We start from the raw sequence: 17,987 nt of genomic DNA on the forward strand, positions 1-17,987 counted from the left end.
CAAATACTGATGTGAGGACTGTTCCTAGAAGACCCCTCTTCGGCCTTCTTTTGACTTCCAGATCTAAAGCTCGACTTATCATTTTTGCTCGTTCTTGTTCCTCTTTTAGCTGGCTCGATAAGGAATCACAATTTATTATATTGCTTGTCTTACACATATCTTCCAGCGTTTTTACCATTGAATCTATCGTTTGTTCACCATCTAATTTTTTTTTCTTTTCTAGATAAGTTTTTATTCTAAATAACCCTCGATCTATGTATACATCGCTTAGATGCTCTGAATATAATCCGGGGGATGGGGTATAAATTTTGTACAAATCTGCATTTGATGGCTTCAAAAATACTAAAAATAGGATGCAAAACATAAATTTTCTCCACATACTACGTGCTCTATTTGTCTTTCGTGATGTTGGCTCTCGTACTATTGGTATTAACTTGTGTATAGGACGAGTAGTTACTTTTCCGTTCGCTATAATATAACAATAATCATAACACTAAATTTATGTGGGTTAATTTTTGATTGAACACTCCCTAAAATCAGCAATGACTTCACCGCTTTTCCCTTTACCAATTTTTGCATTCAAGTCACCCATAATAATAGTTATATCTTCTTTATTAATTTGTTTTGTACACTATTGTTAAAGATTTGGTGACCCGCAAACAGTATTGTGTTCTACAGCTTTTCTCATATTCATATTTCTAATTTTTTGGAGCTGATTTTACAGGAAAACCGCAGAAGTTTTTCCATTCAGTAAATTGGCATACACGAACATTAGGTCGTCTATTTGGATAAAGAATGAAATGTATATAAAAATAATCAGAATAAAAGACTCATGTAATAATAAAATTTAGTTTTTATTAAATAACAATTATAGTTAAATAATACAAAAGCATTACATATAAATAAGTTACATGTTGTTCGCCCCTTAAACTGGCGATTTTAAGAGGTAAACAAGCAATTACTGGTAATCACACTCTCTTCATCTCATGTGTTTAAAAAAGAAAGTAGTATGCAGTGTTTGGCTTTAAGGGTATTAATAAAAATAAAACAGTAAAGCAGGTTAGAAGAATTAGTAAATAACCTTAATAACGAAATTTAAAAAAAATGGTCCCTTTTGCCAATATACAGATTAAACCTCCGTACAATTCTAACGGATATTCCAAATCACAAATCAATATAAAAAAACATACCTAATCACTCCAAATTTTTTCTTACAGATATGGCAACTTAATAAATTTGAATATCTTCATTTTAATTACACAAACAATAAATAACTTCGTGTTTTTTGGCTTAATATACTAAGTAGTTTAGTATAGAGTGCTGTTAATTGTATATACCAAAAAATCCAACCATGTCTTTTGTTCGACAAATCAATAATTTCATTTGCCAAACAAAAATCCCAGTAAATATTTTACATTTATACAAAAATATGAACATTTTAAGTTTCTTAACATAACATGTCAGTCAGTGTGAGTTTTTTTTTGGAATAGTTAAGAGACTAAATTATAACCTAAAAGGCTCCCGATCGGAAAGAGAAGACTTTTTCTTTCTAGCTTGGCCAGTGGGAGTTTCTGTGCCACCCGTGGGACGCTTTAGTAATTTTGACACTGCTGTTTGCTGATCCGGATGTACGGGCGTGTTGGATCCTGAAGGTGTCCGGGTCCTATGAACAGAAAATTTCATTAAAATTTGACGTAAATACAATTTTTCATTTATATACAGAAATAAGCTTGAATATTAAGTTCAGAACCGTTTTGTTTAAGTATAACTATAATAAGTAATATCATTAAGTATGTTTTAAAAAAAAGTTTAATATAGTCAACTAAAAAATTCGGACACTGGTAACTTCGGCAGAAAGTTGAAGGGTGACGGTTGGTAGATATACAGCTAAAAATATTGAAGCCGTTTAATATGTTATTCATGAAAATCCAAAAATTTGAATTGCAAGATTGTGAAGAACAGTTACTTTTTGTTGAGATTTCAATTGGCATCCGATATTTTTCTATCCATTTTTTTTTGTTAAATCGATAAAAATGTCGAATTGCTCAGTGGCACATAGTTTTAAATATGCCTTTTCATGCAGCCGCCATGCTGAAACAGCTGCAATTAAATTGTTTGGTACTGTTTTGAGCAACTATGGTTGGAAATGCAGTATTATCTCCACAATTTAATCTCCCATTCGAGAAAATCGTTGATGGTGGTTCACTTATTTATATTTCCGTTGAAGCCCATAATTGTACTCAATTAAAAAGGTGGATCAAATGTCATGCAAGTCCACAAAAAAGAAAATGAAGTAAGCTGATTGAGAGGTTAGGCATCAATCCTTGATTACTATATAAATAATATCTATAATTGTTTATTCTAATTAATGATGTTAACCGACGCATAAATAAAATGATGACAAGGTCTATGGGCGTGCTCAGACGATTCAATCGTATACCGCACTCGGAAATTTTACCGGATATGTCGAAATTTACATTCGATTTTTGGTCACTACAAACCGTATGCCGTGTGATACAAAATTCGAACCAAACGTTAGTGGCACTTGTATCTAGGTACGCCCCTGCATGATTCTAATTTTGTCGAACTAGTGGAATACTAAAAAGGCCTAATTACATCGTCTCTGACGTAGTGGAGTAGGTACAAGATGGATAAAGTGGACATAGACATTTTTATCAGTTTTTATAGCATCGCATTGTCCCAGATGTTCTCAGTACCTACTGCTTTGTCGTTTTCAGTATTTTAGATACCAACACAACGCCACAAACATACTACTGACATCCATTATTCACGGTTGCCACAAACTAACTAGGGCTCTGGGCTAAAGATATTTGGTTCGATATTTCGTTTCTAATAAATTATCATATCGTGCATGGCGTCTGAACGGGCTGATTGGGTAGAAGATCGACTCACAGAAGATATAAAAATAAGGAGATAACTATAAGGTTATAAGCCGTCCACATTACTATGCAAAGCACTTACTCCTAATCTTGAGAGGTATTGACGAAGGAACCATTATAAATGGCGAACGACTGAACAACATATTAAGCTTTACAAGCGTTTATCTCGAGAGTAGCATAAAAATTGGTAGACTTGCCTCCAGCTTCCACACAAAAAAAAAACAAAGTAAAAATCACTACTTAGGCACAAAACTAAACGAGCCATAAGATATGACTGATATAAGATAATAATTGAGAAGGTAATTGAGTATGGCATGTAAATAACTTTGGATGCCATACTCCTTTACCGACAAAACCTGAAGGACCCTCCAAAACCCTCTGACAACTGCTTCAAGTTCGTAGAGAAGAAAACTATCAATAATCTAAGCCCTATCCCAGTTTTAGGACATTTTTGTGGAGATAGTCAAGAGAACATCAAGACGATACACACCCAGAGGATACAGACATTTCATACTAGGCCTTTCTGAGGAATCAAAAACCATTCTAGCCAAATATGAAAAACCATATATCTAAAACCAATTTAAAGAAGAAAAGATAGCGCGTGGAGCAGCACTGATGGAAATAGTCAGCGCAGCAAGAAAAACAAAGTGGATAGACACCTAGGACCGACTAGATATGGCATATATTAGATACTTGATAACTCTATCAAGTAACGCCATAACAATTAGCTCAGCTTCGACTAAACGCATGGCCTAGCTTAAGACCACAGAAATCATAAATAATTAAAAGCTCATAGTTTAAAAAAATTGCTTGCAGTCACCTTTCAAGATTAAGAAAATAAACCATCCACTGAATGAAGAATGGTAGAGCTGGTAGCTGTGTAGCAAATAAAAAACTTAGAGTCCAGTCGCCAAGAACTGGACCCTGGAGCTATTTAACAATTGCCAGAAGAGCTGCAAGAAAGATACCGGTATTTTGGATGAAAGCTAAAGTAATACCGCTTTTAAAGCAAGGTAAGAACCCAGGTTAATCCAAAAATGAACGACAAATCTCGCTTCTATGCTATCTTTTTAAGGTATATGAACAACTCATCCTAAATCTCATCCAGTGAATCACAGTATGGTTGCTAACAAAACTCTATGATATACTCAAAGATTAACATATAATAAAAATTGTTCAATATTTGTATTGTTAAATTAAACGTAAAAGAAAATAAAACAACGACCAACATAACAAAGATAGTCCATCGTAACCTAAATAACAACAATGTAACCAAAGTTAGAGCAGGAGACCAATTCACTGAAAATATTCCAACACCGGGAGGAATTAGACAAGGCGACAGTTTAAGCCCCCTCTTGTTTAACCTACTCATGGGCAAAATTATAAACAAAGTAACATCTCTCAATCTCGGATACAGAATGGACAACAAAAGAATTGGTACGGTGTGTTATGCAGATGATGCAGCAATTATTGCCGAATCAGAAGATGATCTTCAGAGACCGCTCTTTCAGTTCTTTCAAATAAGCGGCCAACTAAAGATGACCATTTCTACCAACAAAACTAAATGTATGACAATAGCAAAAGATCCGCTCAGATGTAAGTTAGTGATTGAGAACAACCCCACAGAACAGGTGATGCAATTCAGATATCTAGGCATAGATATATCGAAATAGGATGTGGTATAATCATGTAAGACGAATGGATGTGAATAAACTCCCAAAAATTGCCCCAGAAAACAACCCGCCCGGTTCAAGGCCTCCCGGAAGACCACCTAAAAGATGGAGGGATACTTGGCAATCTACTTCCCAGGAAATTAACCAAAGGCAACTTCAGAATTAAACAGATCGACAGATCTCCAAGAAGTAGAAGAAGAAAAAGAAGAATTAAACGTTGTAAAGCTAGAGCACCTTGTGAAAGGTTTAAGATTTAAAAAAGAAACAATTAGGATTCCAATCTAAAACAATTCCATATCTAAACATGCGCACCCAAAGAAACAATGTCTTGATGTCCAAAATACACGAGAAATAGTTAAAACGTAGTAATAGAAGAAAAGAAAAGATTGATGCAGATGATACCTATTATGCTAATAGCTGATAGAATAGTTGAAACCAACGTAACTCTAAATCAGCTCTGCCTTTTTTGTGGTTATGAATTGTAATTCGTGACTAAATCGAGAACGACCTATGAAATGAGTTGTATGTCAAGATAGGATCTTACATCTCGGTGATGCGAATTTATTGATCCATACTGGAAGGTGTTAAAAGGCTTCTTTCTTAAGTCTATATTAATAATCTTAGCTAGTGATAAACATTAGTCTAAGAACGTTTTTATGGTTACAGTATTTGCATGGTTTCTTGAAACGAGATGTAAGCAGAGTTTTATCGTAATTTACTACATACTAAGAATAGTCGAAAACAGTGACGATATGATCACAACAATCTGCTGAAAAGTAATTAACACACATCGCATGCACACGTACGTATTAATTCAAAGTATTAATAAAAAAGGTTAATGCATTACCTAGAGGCTGTCCTTAGCGAAGGGGCAACGCCAATAGTCACTTGTTTAACTTTGCTTGAACTTGCACTCCTTTCGAGAAAAAATTAAAACATACAAGCAAGTTAGTACATGTTATAGGTTGTTACGCAAATCGAAAATGGAGACAACAAAATATATAAAGTAAAATATACAAAGCAGTGTCCAGAAATATTAATGATATTCAAGGATTTAAAAATATGATATAACATATGTTGGTATATTCGCTCTATTATCCGTAGGAACGAAGCATAGTCTGTCCAGATTTTATCTAGTTCTTTATGGGTATGTACGTAGTCTCCTTGATCATTCTTCAGGCGAGTCTCATGGTGTTCCTTGTATAAACTCGAAATTTCTTCTATGTTGTTCAAAGCTGCCCACCTTTTCTTGTAGTGATTCCAATTCTTGACAACGTTCTGTCATCCAGCTTTCCTTTGCGGTTTTAATTATTGCCCTTATCGCACGACGGATTTCCTTGTATTCCTGTTGGTTCTGATGTATTTTTTACTGTCTGCGTTGCTCAATTAGATCAAATATTTCTTCCGTCATCCACTCGTTTTTGTAATTTCTTCTTATTTCAATTGGGATTGTTCAGTCCCCAAATTTTCTAAATATGTGCTGTAGGAATTATTGTTAATTTTAAGCTTCCATTCGTTGATATAAATTTTTCGATTAAAAAATCCTCGATTGGCCGAGCTGGTGGGACATTTGACGAGTTGTCTTCGGTGTCAAAGGATACTTAAAGCTCAGCTATCACGTAACAAGCTAGAGCTTATAAGAAAACAGTTTCCCATAAAGAAGAAATACGACTTTTGATGAGCAGAGGTGCCGAAATCTAGAAGAATGGTGGCATAATTTAATATCTATGGAAGTATTGACAGATTTAAACTTTAAGAAAACAGAAATTAATAAAACAGGACACTTGTTTGATGAATAGTGCAAGACAGCACTAAACCAGATCAATGTTACAACAATATAAGGAATTAGAAATAAAATAGATAAAAGTAGAGCAGACTATGATGAAAAAGAGAATATATTATGGTCTGATAATAAATCAAATCAAAACCAGATATATAGAGATGGAAGAAGAGGAAAATAAATAGATAATACTGGGAAATAATGTGAGGTAATACAAATTTGGAACTGTGACGGATTTCGAGCCCATGAAGTGGCAGTGACAAATAAAGAAGTTACAATACATTATTAAACACAATATTTAAGGCAAAAAAATATGAAGAGCTAAAATACGGACATATGAAACAATAGACAAAATTATGTGAAAAATGAAACATGAAGTAGAAAGAGGAAAGAAATTTAGAGCCTGATAAAGGAAAATCTTACGAAAACACTTACCCATAATGGTAGCAGAAGAAGAATGAAGAAGACCAAATGCCTACGAGATAATAGCGATAGCGATTCAAAGTATCAGAAAATTTGGGGCTCAAGAGTGACATATTAACTACAGATGTTAAATGTAAGTAATATTCTAAGAATATTATAAATGGGAGAAACAGGAAAGATATGCCTAAATAAAGCGATATAGAAAAAGATGAGTAGAAGCAGACCAGAAGACCTGAGACTATTGGATCAAAATCCTAAAACCAATTATATCGAGTGCGTTTTATTACAAGCTTTTTTAAATTGTTCTTTCCTGATATTTGTTTTTGCTTAAGGATCATGACGAATTTTGTGTCTTTCTTATAACTCTAGTTTTCCTCCCCTATCAGTAGGTTTTCATTTTAATGGATTATTCCTCTTTTCTTTCTTGTGTCCACTTGCTAGTAGGGCGAGGAGCTAGAATAGTGAGACGGATAAGGTTCTTGGTAGATTTCATCTTATTTCTGAGGCTTTGGCAATATTGGTTGAATTTCAGCTTGTTCGCTTAATCTATTTTAACCTGTCTTGTCCATTTTTAATAAGAGGAATATCTTGAGATCGAAAACTAAATGCGATGGGTAAGTCTTTGAGGATTAATACGTTCTAGGTGACCATAAAACATCATTTTCAGTTTTCTCATGTTAGTAACAATATCTTTCACGTATTCATATAGGTAACTTATGATTGTGCCTTCGGTGGAATTATTTATTTTCTTTGATTGGTCATGAGATGTTTCCCAAAATTTTCCTATTTTTTATTTCAATTTTTCGTAATGGATAATTGTTCACCATATTTAAATATCTGGATGTATATCGAGCTAACGGACCGATCACTGTATTATAGTGTATTATCTTTCTCTATTTACTTTACTTAATTATTATTTTACCAATATATGGAAACTGGTGATATGTAAGACTCATACTTGTGCCTCGAAGTGACCATTCCGAAGAAGATTTGGCAACCTAGAGTAGTTATTCTTTATCATATTCTCGTTCCAAGACCAAGAAATCTATATTTACGTCTTTACTGATAGCAATCCAATATATTGCAAATATTGGAACGCATTGAAGAGTTTCAAAATATGAAATTACGTTAATTGCTATTCTAATGTAACATAATCGTACATCCAAAAATTCAATGCCCAATAGTTGCTTTATTAATATTGCTGGACTCTCTTAAATATACACATAAAGCAAATCTTTGAACTACATAAAAATCCAAAACCTAAACGCATGCTGCAGAAATGAAAGGTCTCATGCAAAAACTGTAATATTTGAATATAAACTGCTCCACGTGATTTTTGTGCACTAGTAAAAACAACTTTTTTACTAGCATATAAAAAGAAGCAAATCTTTTGTAAAAAGACAATAGTCTCTTATATAACAATTATGTAATGTATGTATAACTAACCTAGATCTAAGACAATGTTTTGTATGACTCAACATGACCTTAATGTCAGGTGAGGTCGTAGTTACGTTAACGTAAGACAAGAGGAGAAATTACTAAAATAAATACTTGCTAATCCTCCATATTTTAAGAATAATCAGAACGCATATTTAAGGAAGTTTTCAAAGTTATGGTTGAGGGTGCATTTATAAACGAAATTTGATTAGATCATTCTAAATATGCGATAACATGTTAGAGAAGAGTATGAAGGTTTACGACTCATGTTTGCCACAAAATTTCTTACAGATTTGTAACCCGGTCGATAGAGGCGCTGATAATCTATTTTTGCGTTCATATACAAATTTTTGGTAGTGTTAACAGAAGACTCGTCTTTGATCCAGATCAAACAATTTTTTTACTGATATTTTATTTTTTAGGTATATTTAAATTGTTATTATTTTATTAGTGCATGTTGTCAGACAGTTCTCGTAGGAAAAATGTTTGTGATTCGGTTTCTTTGCGGATTCTTGTTGAAAAATGCCCCCTTTAAACAAATCTGAGGGGTCCCGATTAAAATTTTTGGACAGAAATTGTTTAATTTCTTTAAACAAACTCCAAAAATCACCTTTTTGCTCCGTGAAAACTCTTGCTTGAAAACGCATATGTAAATTACCATTTTCGAGGTTTACAAGTGTCTAATTCGAAGTTTACTGTTTCAAGATTCTGAAGAGTAATCGGAGCTTACTTCAACTAAGATCGTTGTTTTTTAATTGTTAATTATGCGAGGGTACTCCATTTTTAAGCCGACGCGGCGCACTATATGGTGCGTCTGTGTCGCACTTATTCCTATTTTACGTACGCGAAAAATTCCCAACAAATATTAACATTTATTAAAATATGAATTTATTATTGTTCTGAAGCTATTTTCTTGTGGCATTTTAAATTAATTACTATTTAACTGGGAATAAGCCACAATTAAAGGTTAAAATACGTTTATTGACGTTTCAATTTCCACTTCGGAAATCGTTCTCAAAATACAAACAGTAAATTAAACAAATTTTGTTTTTGTTACTTAGTGAAAAATTCTTCTATTAATTTAATTTTATCTGACTCATCTATATTGACAATTCAGACATACATTATACATTTTAAAGTAGACGACTTTAAAATGATATTGCCAATATTGTTGAGTTGCGTTCCTGGGACGACTTTACTTATAAGATAGTTCATTCGATTACATGAAATCAACTTTAACTTGAGAATATCCGTCAGAAAAGATCATAACATGTAATTCGTCTTTAAAAAGACAAATACATGCCATGATGACAGTAAAATTCTCCTGGTAGTGATTCCATAGTAAATTATGAGGGAAAAACCAGGAAAAAAACCTCATAATAGTATCCCGACATGGTAAGTATTTGATCTTGCATTTATTTTACCTTCAATAAATACCAAATTCCGATTTTATATGTTTGTTATTTAAAAAATATAAATGATGTATTCTCTATATGTTACTGACTTACCAATACTGGTATTTTCTTTTTAATAACTTCCTCTTTCAATATGGGTAACCAGATCCTACTACATTCTGCCGAGGAATTCGCGACACAATTGGTCTCATTTAGCATAATTAGAGCCGCTTCTTTGATTTTTCTCTTTTTACCATCCTTTTCTTTTATGACTATATTTGAATCATTCCATTGAACCCTATGTTCATTATCCCATGCATGTTTACATATTTGAGATCTATCAAATTCTCTATTTTTAATATAGGATTGATGTTCACTTATTCTAACATTTAATGGCCTTGATGTTTCACCTAAATAAAACTGATCGCATTCACAAGGTATTTTATAAATGCAATTCTTTGTCCTTTCTTGTTCATTGTTAGGTTTGGTTTTGGACAAAATAGATCTCAACGTGTTTGTTGTTTTGAATGTTGTTGAAATGTTGAATTTATTTCCTATCCTTTTAAGCTTTTCCGATAATCCTTTTATATATGGTATTGTTATTTGCCTCGTATTATCCCTTGTATATGTTGTAGGATCTCGTTCTAAGTTGTTTTGTTCTATTCGATCTATTGTTGAAAATTCCTTATTTATAAACGATAAAGGATAATTTATAAACGATAAAGGATAATCATTTTTTAATAAAACAGATGTTAACAAATGTTTCTCCTCCAAGAACGAATTTTGGTTAGAACAAGTAATTTTGGCTCTATCGTATAAGGATTTAATGATTCCCTTTTTAATATTAATATTGTGATTTGATTTGAAATTTAAATATCTGTTGGTGTGTGTTGGTTTTCTATACACCTGAGTTTCGTATCCAGTATCGTTCTTAGAGATTAAAACATCCAGAAAAGGTAATGTGTTATTATATTCCTTTCCCATGGTAAATGTTATTGTCTCTTCTTTATCGTTTATATCATTTAGGAATGTGTCCAACAACTCTGATCCATGAGGCCATATTGAGAATACATCATCTACATATTTCCACCATACTGAGGGTTTTAAATTTTGTTTAGAAATAATATTTGTTTCAAAATCTTCCATAAATATATCGGCTAATAATGGAGATAAACTAGAGCCCATTGCTAGTCCAAAACTTTGTTTATAGAATTCATTATTTAGTTGAAAATATGTATTATCAGTACATACTGTTATTAACTCCATTATAGCTGATATATTTAGTCTTGTTCTAGTTGCCAATGTATCATCACTCTCTAATTTTGTCTTGACTATATTTAAAGTCTTATCTAATGGCACATTCGTAAATAAACTATTTATGTCAAAACTTACTAAAGTATTATTTGAATTAAATTCAATATTTGATAATTTATTTAAAAAATGTTGTGTATTTTTTATAAATGTGTCATTTTTATTTGCAATTGGTTTTAAAATATTTAATAAAAATTTTGATAGTTCACTACAAGGAGAATTCATGGTACTACAAATGGGTCTAAGTGGTATATTCGTTTTTTAAAGAATTTTTCACTAAGTAACAAAAACAAAATTTGTTTAATTTACTAATGTTTGTATTTTGAGAACGATTTCCGAAGTGGAAATTGAAACGTCAATAAACGTATTTTAACCTTTAATTGTGGCTTATTCCCAGTTAAATAGTAATTAATATGAATTTATTATTAACAGTATTGATTTTGAAATTTATTGTGTACTATTGTTACAAAATGTTAATAAATGTCAATATGTATTGGGTATTTTCCGCGTAAGTACGTATACCGCCGCGGCTGCTTAAAGAACGAGTGGACGCGCACATTTAATAATTGAAAAACAACGGTCTAAATTGAAATAAGCCCCGATTGCTCTTCAAAATCTTGAAATTGAATGTTTAAACTTTAATTTAGGCATTTGGTAACCTTAAAAATAGTAATTTAGATATGAGTTTTCATAATGCGTATTTTCGCATTTTTCAGATTTAAAATCGCTTATAACTCGAAAACTGTCAACTTGACAGAAAAATGACAAGAGAACTTTTTTGTTTAAAATGACACAAAAACTAAAAAAACGACTTTCAGGAGCAAACAATCTGATTTTGGAATTTGTTTTGAAAAAATTTTTGTACAATTTCTGCCCAAAAATTTCGCCCGGCACCCTGTAGCTTTCTTTAAAAGGACACTGTTGAACAAGAATCCGCAAAGAAACCGAATCAGAAACATTTTTCCTACCGCAGCGGTCTCACAATTTCTTAAACTTATTTTTTGGTAATGTAAAAAAATAGAGCAATATAAAAAGGGTATAACAATAATTAAAAAAAAATCGATATGGGTTTCTATAATAATCGCGCATTTTACCATTCGAACAAAACTTGTTTTCACAGCAGTAGTTGTCAGAAGATTGAATGAATCCCACAATAAATTTGATTATCAGCGCCGCTATCGACCAGATTACAAACCTTTGAATATCAAAGTTATTATTACATAATAATCATTGCGAAAGCATGAAACTAATTTGTCTTATACTTTATATGCATTAATATGAATACTACAACTTTACTAATACTTGTGAAGCAGTTTATTTCGTTTACCAAGGCACCTGTGTAAAAATATAAATATAAATATTTCCCACAATATAATACATGCACCGATCTGTTTACGGCTATGATTAATCATACCTAATTAGTCTAGGAATTCTCGTTTTGCTTGCTGATGATTTTCTGTCGGGTTAGTAGAAAAAGCATAAAAATATTTCAGTTAGTTTCACTCAAGAAATGTAAACACACAAAAAACACAAACATCTAAAAATTTTGTTAAACCACGACCAAAACAACGAAATTATTTCACATTTTTTGTTCGTATAATATTTGTTCTACAATCAAAGTAAGCATGGGTTTTCGTAGAAAACCTCTGTAAAGCGATTATATACAAGGTATGATAAAACAAGCGGGACGGTCGAATATTTGGCGAATTGAACATTAGATCGAAAAACTAAAAAACCGTGTTTAATATTTTTTAAAAATCTATTGAATGATACCAAACAAGACACCCCAGCGACACTCCCTAAAGCGGGGAGGGTGGCAACTTTGATATCTTAAATAGGAACCCCCATTTTTTACTACAGATTTGGGTTCCTCTTAAAAAAATAAGAACTTTTATAAGAAACATTTTTCAAAATGTTGATAGATGGCGTTTTATTAGCAAAAAACGATTTATCGTGATACCCTAGGAAAATTATGAAAACGGTTTAATATCTCGAGAAATACATTTCCAAATGAAAAACCAAAAAACACGTGTTTAACATGTTTCCAAAACCTATCGAATGGCACCAAACACGATTCCGCATCCCCAACTTTGAAATCTTAAATGGAAAGTGGAAAATTAAATGAATTTTCACGTGCATTGAGAAGATAGACCGAGTCTGTAAGCGGCAAGCGCATAAAAAAAGTCACAAAAGCCTAGAATTCTCAGAATTCATTATTTACTAATCAACGAAACTTCTCGGAATTAATTGTTTTGGGAACTGTATGAATTATTGTAGTATTCTAAAGAGTTTCTGAGATATCTTAGTGTTACACCGGTCGCCTTACTGTGGAGTGTATTTCTTAATAACGAAGGCAAAATATCAAAAGTCTGTTCAGATTGTTAAAATGCTGGAAAATGGAGCAAGACAATTTAATGTTAGTCGTTTAACTTTGAAGAGAACTTACCAACGATTTCTTGAGACTGAATCTCATCAATGACGACCCGCTACTCGAGACAACAGTCAGAGAAGATCGCGTTCTTACTATTGATGCATTGTGAGGCCGGACGCAAACTGTTAGACTGCTCCAAAGCCATATTCAGTAAGCCCAAGGACCAGTAATCAACATTTCTACTGTTCGACAAAGGTTAAGAGAACAGGATTTAACAGTTTGCAATCCAGCAACGGGGCCATTGCTTACTGTGGCTCACAAAAGATGCAGACTTGCAGTCGGACAACAAACGATTGGAAAAAATTATTGTTTACGGATAAGTGTAGAATATCAATTCATAGTAAAGACGGTCGAAATAAGGTCTACAGAACGACTGGAGAACGTTATGCTGCCAGCACTCGGTCACACCGGGTTGCTTTTGGATGGTGACTCAATAATGTTTTGTGCGGAGATTTCTTTTGAGGCACACAAGGATCTCGTTTTGATTGGGTGGGACGCTTTAACAGCAAACAGATATATACATAACGGAGATCCTACAACATCATGTGATGCCATATGCTGGGTTTATCGGAAATGGTTTTTTGCTAATTCAAGATCACCACACACAGCAAGGATTGTAACAGAGTATTTTGAAAATCTTATGGTCAGGCCATGGAGCTGGGGTATCTACATTGTATAAATGACGTGTACCCTATCCTCCATGCTATGGCATGCTGGACGAGCCATACAGTCTGTAGTCAACACCCCGAGGTGTGAGCGGGAACACAAATTGTATCAATACTCATACGCTTATGAAACGCACCTGGCGGATCATAAGGGCCTTCACATTTTACTCTGTTTCAACTTGTCTTGAGTAAAATGTCTTTAATCTTTCCTATCAGCCTCTCTTGGCTAACTCTCGTTTTTTTCCGACCCCGAATGGCTATTAGGTTTCCGAGGGCAGACGGGTCACTACATTTACTCCTACTACATACTCTTCACAAATCCTGGTCCTCCAAGTCTGGGGGTTTGAACGATGGGCCAGCACCCCTTCTTCTAGAAAAAAGTTATTTGCTAAAAATTTCGATCAAGAGCCTCGGAATAAGGACGGAAACAAAAGACGACGACTGCTACGAAAAAGGACTATGAGATTGGCCACATGGAATGTACAAGGTCTAAGAACCAAGGAAACTGAAGTTTTTCAAGAATTAGAACGACAACAAATAGACATATGCGTTCTTACAAAAACAAAAAAGAAAGGAAAGGGAAATGAAATCAAGAACGACTATATTCATTTATACAGTGGAGTTGAAAAATCATTAAGAGCAAAAAGAGGTGTGTCTATAGCCGTGCATACAAAACTCAAAAACAATATCAAGAGTTGGGAAGAGATAGACGAGCAGATCATTATGATGGATCTTGAGAAACATGGGGAGACGATAGTTATAATAGGAGTATATGCTCCTAGTGACGATTCTGATACAAAAGTTAAGGATGAATTCTATGACAAATTGCTTGACGTGTTGACCCATGTAAACCGATCCAAAGAAATATGCCTATTAGGAGATTTCAATGCTCGGGTAGGCAAAAAATTACAAGACAATGTGGTAGGAAGATATGGTGAAGACAAAATAAACAACAACGGAGAGCGACTCATTGATCTTTGTGAAACATTACAGCTTAAAATAATGAATGGATTTTATCAGCACAAAGATATACATAAATTTACCTGGGAACAACCAAAGAAAAAGATAAAATCTATAATCGACTATCTCATCCAACCAGAAAACAAAAGGCTCCAAACAAATGACGTAAGGGTGTATCGTGGTGCCGAATGCGGATCTGACCACTATATGGTGGTTGCAAAAATAACCATACACTACAGGAAAGTAAACAAGAACAAAATTGAACAGGAGAAGGTAGCAGCTTCCACAAAGATAAGATATAATATTGATAGCCTCAAACAAGAATCAGTACAATTCCTCTACAAACTTAGACTAGCCTCAAAACTAACTCACTTAACTCGAAGAGAAACAGCCGAAAAAGAATATCAAGATATAAAAAATTGCATTCATCAGGCGGCCAAAGAGGCATTGGGATACGAAGAACCTGACAAAAGAAAAAATCCTGAGTGGTGGAACGAAAAAGTAGGAAAATTAATTAAAGACAAAAAAAAAGCTTATCAAACATGGCTATCCACGAAAGACTCAGAAGACCGCAGAATTTACAGCAGACTCAACAGGGAAGCAAAGAAGGAAGTCACTAAAAGAAAAAACGAAATGTGGGAAGAGAAATGCGAAGAGATGGACCGATGCTTAGGAGGAACCAAAGTGACACAAGCTTGGAAATTCATAAAAAGTATTAGAAAAGAAAGAAAAGATGAGGGAAATATAAACCTGATTCAAAATAAAAAGTGGGAAAAATATTACGAAACGCTATTAACAGAAAGTAGGCACGAATTTATGGAAAGACCTGACCATATCTCAATGACAGAAAACTCAGAGGTGCATAAGATAAACAAAGAAGAACTGAAAAAAGAATTGAAACAAATGAAAAACGGAAAAACACCCGGGCCTGGAGACATTCCCATCGAGTTGGTGAAACATGGACCGGATGCTCTTTTGGAAAGCTTAGTGAATATTTTTAATAAATGCTTAATTGAAGGCCAAACGATTCCAGACGATTGGAATTTGGCCCACATTAGCCCCATTTATAAAAAGGGAGACAGAAAAGAATGCGGAAATTATAGAGGCATTAGCGTAACTAGCTCGCTGGGAAGGTTATATGGTCGTATATTGAAAAGAAGAATAGAAGAGGAGTATAAAGAAATTGAAGAACAAAGCGGCTTCAGAGCAGGAAGATCGTGCGTGGACAACACATTTACCCTTCAACAAGTAATTGAAAAACGAACAGCTCGAAACCTCCCTACGCATCTGGTATTTATAGATCTGGAGAAGGCTTATGATACAGTTCCTTTAAAACTCTTATTTAGTGTCTTGACGAAAACAGACCTTAGTAAAACATATCTAAAAGCAATACTGAACATCTATAAATGTCCTCAAAGCACTGTAAAAACAGGAAATACTTTCTCAGGGGTATTTACAGTAACGAAAGGCTTGAGACAAGGATGTTGTCTTTCCCCCACCCTATTCAAAATATATATCCAAGAAGCACTGCACCAGTGGAGACAAAAATGTGCGGGAATGGGGTTGAAGCTTAACAACCATTATCTGACAACGCTGTTCTTTGCAGATGATCAAGTACTAATTGCAAGCTGTGGAAAACATGCAGATTATATGCTTAGAAAGCTCAAAGATGAATACGAAAAATGGGGGATGAGTATGAATATGTCTAAAACAGAATATATGCGAATAGGCAGTGAAGACGAAGACCCGGATTTGGAAATTAGACAAATGAAAAGGTGCTACGAATACAAATATTTGGGAAGTATTATCTGCAGTAAAGGAACAACGGAACGAGATATAGACTATAGAGTGCAACAAGGCAGGAAGAGTGTTCAAATTCTGAATTCGATACTTTGATCCAACAAAGCTACTATGAGAACTAAAATGACTATCTACAAAGTAATTGTAGAGCCGATTCTTACATATGGAGCAGAATGTTGGCAAATGACAGTAAAAGGAAAGAAAAAAGTTGACACGGTTGAAATGGACTACCTAAGAAGAGCTTGCCGTATATCAAGAGTAGAACGTATACCTAATTCTGAAATTAGAAGAAAAACAGATAGAGTACATACAACTTCTGAAAGAATAGAAACTAGACAGTTAATATGGTATGGACACGTACAGAGGATGGACGACAACAGATGACCAAAAAGAGCTATGGAATACAATCCAAGTAATAGAAGGAAACGAGGAAGACCAGCCAAGTCTTGGATACAAGGTGTTATGGAAACCATGAAAGACAGAGCCATTGATGAAGACACCTGGAGAGATAGAAAAAGATGGCGATCGAAATGCGGGAAGCGGCAGAAGCTGTAGGATCCCCGCTTATATATATATATTTGAAAATCTTGATATTCCAAAAATGGACTGGCCTGCTTAAAGTCCAGACCTTAATCCTATTGACCATATATGGAGCTTTCTCAAAAGGCATATAAGACGTCGTACACCTGCACATGTGAAAAGCTTCGAATGGCTCTCGTTGAGAAATGGGCGATTTTTCTCCAAAGGGACATCCAAAATCTGATCAGTTCTATGCCAAATCGAATGATGAGTATCATCCAGAACCGTGGTGGCAACACACGTTATTGGCACTAGTAGTACTTGCCTTTTCTTGACTCTATAATTCAATTATTGTTATAACTTAAATTGTTACAAGAGTAACTAACTTAATACACAAATTTGATATAATTAAAAAAAAAAATAAAAAGATCTGTGGCCTGTTTTCTCTGACGCGCAGTGTATATATACTGTCCATTCCGTGGTGCTAAATTTGGTTAAGAGACCTGTCGTTCTATATCAGAATTTGTCTCTGAGCTCTCGGATGAGCTTGACTAAAGGGGGACCATCTAGTTGGAGCACAAACCTTTAGACAGAAATGGCCGAGGTTTCATCATTTCTAGTTAATAAACTTTCAGTAGAATAAGGCATTTTTATAGATATAAAAACGGTATTTAACATTGAAATTGATAGATTT

The 17,987-nt window shown here is 33.9% G+C and overlaps 1 protein-coding gene across 36 annotated transcripts in view; it reads right to left on the minus strand.

Moving 5' to 3' along the window:
- Positions 1 to 835: 835 nt before the first annotated feature.
- The window catches only part of shot (dystonin-like protein short stop), a 733,882-nt gene continuing 716,730 nt past the window's right edge, over positions 836 to 17,987 (minus strand). For 29 of the 36 annotated variants that reach the window (XM_072531672.1, XM_072531664.1, XM_072531657.1 and 26 more), the window contains 3 exons: positions 12,333 to 12,374; positions 5,421 to 5,489; positions 836 to 1,663 (listed from right to left, as the gene is read on the minus strand). In XM_072531672.1, the coding sequence (XP_072387773.1) occupies positions 1,504 to 1,663; positions 5,421 to 5,489; positions 12,333 to 12,374 (271 nt within the window). In that variant the 3' untranslated portion in view covers positions 836 to 1,503. Of the gene's footprint in view, positions 1,664 to 5,420; positions 5,490 to 12,332; positions 12,375 to 17,987 lie in introns of those variants that run through there. The other 7 variants (XM_072531680.1, XM_072531679.1, XM_072531670.1 and 4 more) reach the window with 4 other exon arrangements.

Source organism: Diabrotica undecimpunctata, chromosome 5 (assembly GCF_040954645.1).
Source record: "Diabrotica undecimpunctata isolate CICGRU chromosome 5, icDiaUnde3, whole genome shotgun sequence".
Taxonomy (NCBI): Eukaryota; Metazoa; Arthropoda; class Insecta; order Coleoptera; family Chrysomelidae; genus Diabrotica; species Diabrotica undecimpunctata.